The 10,598-nt window shown below is 38.0% G+C and overlaps 1 protein-coding gene across 3 annotated transcripts; it reads left to right on the top strand.

Annotated features, from left to right (window-relative positions):
* The first annotated feature begins 835 nt into the window (after positions 1-835).
* LOC132641764 (transcriptional corepressor SEUSS-like) lies at positions 836-10,595 on the top strand. 3 transcript variants are annotated; one of them, XR_009582963.1, is made up of 11 exons: positions 836-1,203; positions 1,558-2,841; positions 2,978-3,097; positions 3,346-3,394; positions 3,567-3,784; positions 3,911-3,979; positions 4,954-5,051; positions 6,239-6,332; positions 7,152-7,221; positions 8,442-9,896; positions 10,300-10,595. XR_009582963.1 is itself a non-coding variant. In XM_060358855.1 (11 exons), exons 3-11 carry the CDS (start codon positions 1,822-1,824, stop codon positions 9,461-9,463), a joined length of 2,760 nt encoding a protein of 919 aa, XP_060214838.1. In that variant the 5' UTR covers positions 849-956; positions 1,147-1,203; positions 1,558-1,821; the 3' UTR covers positions 9,464-10,104. The 3 variants fall into 3 exon arrangements, 2 of the variants coding, with proteins under 2 accessions (XP_060214838.1, XP_060214846.1); XM_060358855.1 differs by lacking the exon at positions 10,300-10,595 and having other exon boundaries at positions 849-956; positions 1,147-1,203; positions 8,442-10,104; XM_060358863.1 differs by lacking the exon at positions 10,300-10,595 and having other exon boundaries at positions 869-956; positions 1,142-1,203; positions 8,442-10,104.
* The last annotated feature ends 3 nt before the right edge of the window (positions 10,596-10,598 follow it).

Here is a 10,598-nt window from a genome sequence, read left to right as displayed (position 1 = left end):
GTCACCATTTGTGTTTACATGTTTGACTTTTGACAAGTTTAAGTGCCTACTTGTGTATTAGCAAAGTTTAACGTCATAGTTGCCAGCTCGTGCCAAGTTAAAGGGCTTGTTTATGTGTTCTGCCTATTGACAAATTTTATTTAGATACTTAAATTAATATTTGTTCCAATTAATCAGCTCAACACATAGTATTTCTATTAGACGTGTTCAGTTAATTTTTTTTTGCATGTATTTTGAAGCCTCTATCAGATAGTGGAGTTAATCACATAAAGTATGTTATCTTATGTGGCCATCTTATGTGGCCTCAACTAAAATAGGCCTGAAATTTTACAACTTATTAAAATAGGCCTGAAATTTTACAACTTATTAAAGCAAATGCATATTATTAAAAGAGAAGACATACTTTAAGTGCTCGGTTGAGAACACGCGCAATTTGTTTTTCAAAATTCGGACTAAAAATATTTAATATGAATACTTTATTATGTATTCAAATGCTTAATTGGAACAAACATTAATTTAAGTGTGTAAATAAAATTTGCTGATAAATTTAGGAGCTATCAATGTATTAAGAATCTGTTTGGATAGGCTTACAACTCATGGGTCATAAGCCAAAATCATAAGCTAGAAGTTCTAATTTATGATTTTTAACTTATATTTGTTATTTTAATTTTAAAAAAAATGCTTAAAAATATTTTTTTATGTTACCCAAATATTATAAAACTAAGACACATAAAATAAGTCAATCCAAACAAGCTTTAAGCCTTGAAATGTCCCATCATAATTTCACATGGATATGTTATATGTGTATATAACCCCCCACTCCCCCTCCCCTTCACCCCACCAAAGCTAGAAAAGAAAAAAGAGAAGAGGATTTGACTTAGTTTTGATTTAGAGAAAACAGAAGAATTGGTAAAGAATGAAGCAGACAATTCAATCCGATTGAATCCAACTTTGACGTCCGTAAACAAACACTCCTCTTTCTCTCTCTAAAAAAATAAAAAAAATACAGCTAAAGAAGCTGAATCTATCTACTGAAAAAAAAAAGGAACAGTGAACTTGAGCATTTATTCTTATACGTGCTCATCGTTATTAACATAATATATAAAAGGTCACACTAAATTATATGTGTTTTTGCTTGTAGTTCAGTTTAAGGAATAGTCAATCTGCCAAGCTGCGGTGTGTCGGTGTTTAAATTGTGTCCTGGTAAGTCTTTTTTTTTATAGCTAATTTAAGCTGTGGATCGACTTCTTTCTATTATTTATTGTGTGATTTAGGGCTCGATCAAGTGTTCAAATAAGTTGTATTCAGTTTTGTTTCTATTTTTTGTTCGAGTGTTTAATTAATTACGGCAGCTTCTTATATTTACTATTTTTTTGTTTTAGAAATTTGGGATTTTTTTTTTTTTTGGGGGTATATTCTGTACTGTTGCTTTTCTGACTAAAGTGATAAAGAATGAAGTTGGATTTCTGTCTTTGAACTGTTGAGCATAACATTCTGATTTGATGATTTTAAGTTAAGGTTGGGTTAATGGTCATTAAAATTGAATAACTCTTGCAGTGGATTATGGGAAAAAGCGGCGAAAAGACTGTTATTTGAGTGGAAATAAGTCAAGTTTGCATCTTTGGGGTCAAAAGTGGAGACTTTCTAATGTCTACTTCAGATCCAGATAGTATATTGCTCGGTTAATTGATTGATATTATTGGTTTGTTTTGGTTTGGAGCAAAATTGAAGTTTCTTGAGCTTAGTGTGGGTTTTGATGCCATTTTAGGAAGTTTCTATATTTACTCAAGTGTTTGTAGATTGTGTATTTCTTGGTGAAAAATGGTTCCAACAGGGTCGCCTCCGAATCCACTTGGAGGTTCCCAATCTGTACCGTCTTCATTACTGCGATCGAATTCGGGTGTAATGGGTAGTGGTCAAGGGGGTAGTGCAATGCCTTCACCAGGTGGTTTCCCTTCTATGGTTTCACCTCGGACCATGTTTGGTAACATGAATATGCTAGGGATTGGAGGTCCCAATGTTTCACATCAGTCCTTTGCAAATGGAGGTCCTAATGCTGGTTCTCAGCGTGGTCCGGTTGATAATGGGGCTGAGACTGATCTGCTTTCCGGTGTAGGAAATGGGGGGATGGGTTTTAGTGCTTCTTCAATGTCGTTTATGTCATCAGCTATGGCGACAAATCCAAATAGCAGTCAAGTTCAAGGACAGCAGTTCCCTACCCCCCCTGCTGGTAACCACATTTTGACTGACCAACAACGATCCCAACAGCTTGATTCTCAGAATTTTCAACGTAATCAACAGTTGCAGCAGTTTTCTTCCCCTAACAATTCCCAAACACAGCAACAGCAGCATCAATTTCAATCCATGCGTGGTGGATTAGGAGGCGTGGCACCCGTCAAAATGGAGCCACAGGTGACTAATGATCAAACACCGCAGCAGTTGCAAGCTCTGCGAAACTTGGCAAATGTAAAAATGGAACCGCAACAGATTCAAAGTATGAGAGGTCTTGCGCCTGTCAAAGTAGAGCAACAACAATCAGACCCATCTTTGTCTCTACAACAGCAACAACAACAGCAGCAACAGCAGCAGCAGTTCCTTCAGATGTCAAGGCAGTCCCCTCAAGCTGCTGCTGCTGCACAGCTTTTGCATCAGCAGAGGCTAATGCAGTTCCAGCATCAGCAGCAACTCTTGAAGACTATCCCTCAACAAAGAAACCCACTTCAGCAACAATTTCAATCACAGAATCTTGCTATAAGGCCTCCTGTAAAACCAGCATACGAGCCCGGGATGTGTGCTCGTCGGCTGACTCATTATATGTATCAGCAGCAACATAGACCTGAAGTAAGAAGAATGGGTCAACTATATCATTGCGTGGCATCTATGCACTACACCCTACCCCACAGCTTCCCCAGATAATGAAAAAGAAAGTATGATATCAACTCTAATTTTTTAACAAATTGCTCTACCTTCTTTATAGGACAATAACATTGAGTTTTGGAGAAAATTTGTTGCTGAGTATTTCGCTCCCAGTGCCAAGAAAAAGTGGTGTGTCTCTATGTATGGGAGTGGTCGTCAGACTACTGGAGTTTTTCCTCAGGTTCACTGCTTATATGGAAGCTATTTACATTTTTGTTTTTCTTAATGTCTGTTTGTTCTCTCATCAAATGAAAATATGAGTTATAATAGGTTTCATGCTACAGGTATGGTATGCTTTTACAACATAGAATTAATGTTTTCATCTCAGATGCTCCTTTTAGAGCTCGTTCTGTAAATGCTGCAGATTAATTGTAGAGCAACTGTTAGCAAATCAGTATGTATCTTTGATCAATATTGTGTAATTTGCAGGATGTGTGGCACTGCGAAATATGCAATCGCAAGCCAGGCCGTGGGTTCGGTATGTTCTTTGCAGCATCAAGTGCTTGAATATTTTCTTGTCTGAGAGACAGTTAACAAACTTTGTGGCTTTACAAGACCCTTGCTTCAATTAATTCATCTTATTTATTTGGTTTTCCTCATAGCTGATAGTTCTATTTCAGCATCTGATACTTCTCAACTCATTGTTTCAGAAGCGACTGCCGAGGTCTTGCCCAGGCTTTTCAAGATAAAGTATGAAAGTGGCACTTTGGAAGAACTTCTCTATGTTGATATGCCCCGTGAATATCAGAATTCATCTGGCCAAATAGTCCTAGATTATGCAAAAGCAATTCAGGAGAGTGTCTTTGAGCAACTTCGTGTTGTCCGTGACGGTCAGCTTCGCCTAGTGTTCTCACAACCTGATTTGAAGGTTAAATGAAGAGCTGATTAGTTTTATATTCAGTAAAGTACTTATTCATGGACAATTGAGACCTAGCATGGTGCATATTAATGCTATCATTTGTTTGATCCGGATTCCTTTTGTATCAACTGGCAGATAGTTTCTTGGGAATTTTGTGCTCGACGTCACGAGGAGCTTATCCCTAGAAGATTGTTGATACCTCAGGTTAATCAATTTTAACCCTAAACTGCATTCCACTGATGTATTATGAAATCATGCTACAGTGATTTGAATCATATGCTTCTCTTCACTGATAGCAGAATATTAGGCGGCCTTTGTTTAAAAATAGGTAAATTTTTTTTTTCAATCAGATACAAAAACTGAGGAACCTTTCTCTCTAGGTGCTTGGTTGAATCTTTTCCCCAAAAAAATTGAAGATGCTTTCCGAAAAAAATTTCAACTCTAATTGATAAGTAAAAGAGCTGCCATCTAAGTTCTTGCCATTTCTGCAATAGCAAAGGCTTTTTCGTTTCAATGACCTCGAAGTTATTGGTCTTTATTATTGACATTACTTGATATGGAATTTTATGAGAGTGTCGTGTGAGTATTTCTGATCACTATTTCCCCTTTTTTGGGTCTGTTGGTACAAATTAAATATACATGGAAGTACAAGATTTCAGTTGCATTTTTCTTCTTCTCTAGTTTCAAAATTTACCCTGTTTTTTCTTCTCAGCAATATAGAATGGTTTAGACTTATTCTCCTTCCTCATCTTGTGATATTGAAGCGGTAAGGGCTGCAGGATGGACAGCTCTAAACTGCTTATGGTTGCCATTTCTGTCCATTAATGGAAAAGAACTGCCGTTTGTATGGCATTTCTACTTGTTTTTTTTTTTCCTTTCCAGTTTTGGGAAGAGTTTGTTTCTCAAAAACATTTTTGGAGACAATTGCATGGTTGGATTAGGTGTTGGATTGTGTTTGGTTTATCTTTTTTGTAAATCAGTTGGTGGATTGTATTTTTGTTGCATCTATTTGTTTTAGCGTATATATATATATATATATTTTTGAAACTGGTAACTGTTTAGCATATATTTTGTCTTAGCTGGATGAACTTTTAGCTTTGAGTGTTGATGTTGCATGCGAAGTAGTGGCTATTGAATCATTTCTGATTTGCCTTTTATTATTTTGATATGCTGTACAGGTTAGTCAACTTGGTGCTGCAGCTCAAAAGTACCAGGCCACCACCCAAAATGCATCATCCAGTGCGTCTGTTTCTGAGTTGCAGAATAATTGCAATATGTGAGTCCAAAAACTTACATTATGCCGTTTACTCCAACTATTGGGGCTGGCAATGTTCCATAACTTTGTTTGATCGTAGTTGTTGCCTAACAATTTCTATTTAGCATATCTAATCCTCCTTGTTAAGAGGTCTAGCTAAATTTGTTTTATGGTAGTTGTTGCCTAGAAATTTCTATTTACAATATCTAACCCTCTTTATTAAGAGGTTAGCAGTGCCTAATTATTAGATCACCGTCATTAGTGGGCAGTGATGATGAGATAGGCTCTATTTGTATTTCTAACTTTTTACAGCTCTGCTTTTGGCATTGAGCTTTTATGGTCTTTACTGGTGTTGTTGCCCACTCTTTCTTAACTTAGGTTTGCCTTTGATGCTAAGGTGGGATATTCTACCGATGAGTTGCCCTACTAAGCTTTTGGCACACCAATAATTTTCTTAAAGCTGAAACTTACTGTGATCTGATTCACAGTGATTTTACTGTGTACATATTTTCATGTCTACCATTGTCGGCAGACGTAGCTTAGAATTTAGTATAATGGAGTATGGTCAATTTGTCATACTGTTGAGACTTAGAAGCTCAAACTCTTGAATCATGATTATGAATGCCTAGTTGATAAATATGCTTACCACAATGATATGGTTAGGTGCATGACTGTCTACCTTCTTTTGAAACACAAAATTTTGTGTTAAACCAAAAGTTGAACTTTAGAGTGTCGGTTTGAGTTCTCATGTTGTGAGGGGTGGGTGTGGGTGTGGGTTGAGGATGTTGACTGTGACCCGTTGGAGTGTTGCTTTAATTCTAGTCCTCTCATGCTCATCAAACTTCTCCAATTAGTCTGCTTCAGTGTTATGGTGACATATGGGAGGGGGTTGGGAGCTAGGGGTGTCATCTGGTGTCTGGACCTACCAAAAGGGAGAGCGAGGCTTGAGGAATAAATCTTCTTCCCATACATTAATCTGAGGAGCTGCGTGTAGTGGTAGGCGGTGGGAGGAGGGAAGGTAAAGATATGCATGCCCTTTGAAAGTCACAAGTGATGCATGTAAGCATAGAGTCGTAAATTTATGCTTAGAGATTCTTTGATTCTTGGAAATTCCATTAAGATTGTGTATCTGCTATCATCCTGTGTTCCTTTATATAGCTTTAGATGTATGAGTTATTTAGTAATTTTGACTTCTAATTGTGCTTCAGGTTTGTTGCTTCAGCTCGTCAGTTGGCAAAAGCTTTGGAAGTTCCGTTAGTAAATGATTTAGGATATACAAAGAGATACGTGAGATGCCTTCAGGTATGCACCTTGTCCTGATACAGAGAACTACTCTTTTTTTCCCTTCTTCTCTGTCCCTTGTGCAGGTTTCCATTGCAGGAGTGGAAATAGTCCTCGTGCATCCATTGTAGCTACTTATGCGTTTCTCTTTTTATATCTGTTTAAAAGTCAATTAGTTCTGTCGACCTGTCTTCAGTTCCTTGCTTTCCATATCTCGTCCCGTTGTATTCAGAGCATACTTCAAAACTGAGACAAATTCAGTTCTTTTAACAGCCAGTAGGTTGGGATGGATCAGTATATGAATTCAGTTGGGAATTATGTAACTTGAACTTATTGTAGGGATGCTTATTTCTGTACTTTTATTAATAAAACTCTTACCTTGTCCCAAAAAAAAAAAAAAAAAAAAAAAAAGGAAGAAGAAGAAGAAGAAAGAAAAAGAAAAAGAAAAGAGATGGTTGGTAATGTTATGGATTTTGGAAATTCTTTTTAGTAATCCGTATAATTAGCTCATGTATAGCGCTTCAGCTTTTCTCTTGCTATCTATGTGATGTAATGTTTTTCCTACTGCTGGGAATGATTATTTTACTTTCAGAACTTGACCTCATTTGAAAAATGCTCGTTCTAGCGGGAACTCAAGGTTTATTGGCTTAAGGCTCTTCTGAGTTCTGATTCAGTTTATTTTCCCAAATGTTTTATGACCGTTAATTTTGAAACCAAAACAAAGCTGCTTTTGTGTGATAACATCTGGTCAGATGATAAATTATTGTATTTATAATTTCCATTCGGTTAAAAGAGGCTTGTGATTAACTACGGATGTGTTGTGTTCTTGGTGGATTGCAGATATCGGAAGTGGTTAATAGCATGAAAGATTTGATCGACTATAGCAGGGAGACAAGGACCGGACCCATGGGTAAGTTCAACCTACTTAACCTTTCTATTAGTTCCTAACATCACATTTCAATTTTCCTGATGATGTGACAAACCAACAACTCATGAAAATAGGATAGGTGGGGTTGTTTTACTGTGATTTAGTGGTTGTATAGATAAGAAAGAGCGATTTTTCACAATGAGGCATCTGATTGTCCTTTAAAGGTGTCCCTGGGCTTTAGTTCAATGGAAAGTGGTACAGCGCGAGATGTGTGGTAGGCTTCTGCTGCTCCAAATTCCGGAATTTAAGTGGAGAAGGGTAGAGAATTAGGCCCTATATTCTTTTTATAAGTTAAGTAAAGAATGGCACCTCCTAAAGAGGATTAGGACCATTATCCTGAGTTACTAAGCTGAAACAAGGGATTTCTCAGTCAATCAAAAACAAATGAGAGCAAAATAAGGGGAGAAAAATATAGAAGATTGCCATTTGAAGTAAATTTTGCTCATACCGTGAAATTGCTTCCGAGGGATGAAAAATAGAAACTATCATATCTGAGTAGAGAAGCCATTGCAATTGTGTGACAAAGCAGATTCTGTTGCATATCTAGTCAACTTTGTTGGTAATATAGCTGACATGTGATAACTTGAGCCTCGCAATATGCATGAATGTGGGGGACTGAAGAGTAGGACAATCCAACTTTTGCAAACTAAGTCTCAATTTTCATATTGGACATTATTTATAGTTAATGATCTCGCTGGTGCTCATTGGTCCAGTACCACAGTTTTTCCCCTGAATTTATTATAAATTCCCTCTTTTGTCCCTAAATATCTCACTATTCCTAGTTCCAATCTGGATTTGGTGTTTTATCTATTTTGATAATGAGGATTTGGTGTCTTATATCTTAGTGCTACCTTTTGTGCTTTGGAGTTTGCTGTAACATTTAATCCCAGAAGACAGGATAAGTGGCAAGTGTTTCCCTAACATTCATGAAGTTCCAAGTGGTAATCTAACAAACTAAATGTAATTTGTGGGGTTCATCAAGTCTTATCAATAATCAATTTTTATGTATTGCCCAATGTTATCCTCTCAACTTGTGATGCGTATCTCAGTGGACCATATTTGTGTGTGCTATTGATAATTTAAAGTAGATACTCAACTTGCCGTGATGAACTTTTTCTATTTTCATCTAGTGTTAATAAATGCCTACATGTTTTACATGTTACTCTTACAGTTCACATTGTGCCCGACTTTTAATTTTGCAGAGAGCTTGGCTAAGTTTCCTCGTAGGAATGGCTCTTCAGCTGGGGTAGGTCCAGTTCAATCATCTGACGATCACTCTCAGCAGTCACAGCAACAGCAACAACAGCAGCAACAGCAGCAGCAGCAGCAGCAACAGCAGCAGCAGCAGCAGCAGCAGCAGCAACAGACACAGCAAACAGTCAGTAACTCGAACCATGAGACCACTGCCCAGCCTGGTGTGATGCAACTAGCTTCGAGCAATGGTATGTCAAATGTAAACAACTCTTTGAACCAAGTGCCTGCTACTTCGTCTAGTGGTACTATTGTTGGACTGCTGCACCAAAATTCCATGAACTCCAGGCAACAAAATCCAGTGAATGGTGGAAGTAGTGCATACTCAGGCAATGCTATCCAAATGCCTTCACCAAATTCTTCAAGTACAATGCCTCAGTCTCAACCCAACCCCTCTCCATTCCAATCTCCAACACCATCGTCATCCAACAATCCACCACAAGCTTCACACAGTGGCTTATCATCAGCACAACACATGAACTCTGCAAATTCCCCAAAAATCTCAATGCAGCAACCAGCCGACGTGGATGCTAATGACTCTCAGAGTTCTGTACAAAAGATTATACATGAAATGATGATGTCTTCACAGCTAGGTGGCGGTGGCATGGTAGGTAGTGGTGCTATTGGAAATGATATAAAAAATGTACATGGAATGTTGGCAACAAGTAATAATTCCATTCTCAATGGAAGCAACTGCCTTGTTAGGAATGGGACAGCCAGTGCTAATGGTACAGGTGTTGGTGCTGGATTTGGGAGTATGAACAATGGACTGGGCCAAGCTGCAATGGCTAATGGAATTCGGGCTGCATTGGGTAATAACCCTTCAGCCATGAATGGGTTAGTGGGCATGACAATGGCGAGAGAGCGAAGTATGAGTCAACAGCAACAAGATATTGGAAACCAACTGCTTAGTGGTCTAGAAGCAGTCAATGGTTATAACAACCTTCAGTTTGACTGGAAAACATCTCCTTAAAAAGGTTCAAGTTGGCAATTATTAGTTCTGCTGCTTGTGCTGCAAAGATAACTTTGAGGAGTTTGCTTCGCATGATGAGAGTAGCCATGGTTGCTGAAGCAGAAGCGGCATCAAAACTTACCTCAAAGCGTGGCATCTGAACGACTGAAATGTCATTTCATCCAAAGATCGGATACACTCTTCTAACTTGATTTTGCCTGGTTTATCACAGCTGCTGAACAGGCCTTGAATGGGACATTCAGGGAGAGACTTGGCTAATGGACTGCCGCATGCTATCTATTTATACCATGTGGAGGCGTTTGTAAACTACATATCTGTTGAGCCATCTGTTGCCCCTATTGGGCCTGTATCTCCGCCACCACTCCAGAGCATGCGGTTGTATATATTCGGGATTCTGTTGTAGCACTTCCAGGAGCTGCTGGAATTGGTGCCGGTAAAATCATCATTTCTTCTCTCTTTCCACTTGTCTTTCTATTGGGCTTTTTTGGAGTGGCTTGATGGGGCAAAAAAAAAAAAAAAAAAAAAAAATTAGGAATGCCTATCTGAAGGAATCGCTTTGACACTGAATTTTCATAGGGACATAATTTGAAGAATTTCTATTAACCTGTTCATTTGGAAATGAATAGCTTTTTCTTCACCCATACAGATCTTTGTTCTAATTATAGTATTTGACAAAGTAGAAAGAGCCAGTTACTACACTCTTGTTGCCACCTTCTGTAACTTGGCATTTTGGAGTTAATCTCTTAATTGAATTTGGATTGCGAGGGGAGTGGCTCTATCGTTAGTGCAAGGATGCTAGTCATAAAGGAGAATCTTTAACAAACCAACCTTTGCAGAAGTCGATGGCCAAAATCATACATAGAAGCGTATCACATTTGTGGATGGGAGTTTGGTCCAATTTCTTCACGAAGATTGAAGAATCTATTTTGCAGCAAGAAATACCAAAGAGGTAATATGATTGTAATGACATATGAACAACCTGGGACTTAAATATGTTTCGTCACTTAGGTTAAATGTCGGCAGATATAAAGAGTGTCATATCAAAATGTTAATTTTACGAGTAGGTGATTCAAAAGCATATGTGTGCCCAAGTGCACAAGTTTACCAACACAGCAATTTATAGTGTTCTTTCTAG

This window comes from Lycium barbarum, chromosome 1 (genome assembly GCF_019175385.1).
Source record: "Lycium barbarum isolate Lr01 chromosome 1, ASM1917538v2, whole genome shotgun sequence".
Taxonomy (NCBI): domain Eukaryota; kingdom Viridiplantae; phylum Streptophyta; class Magnoliopsida; order Solanales; family Solanaceae; genus Lycium; species Lycium barbarum.
This window is presented reverse-complemented; position numbering and strand designations above follow the sequence as displayed.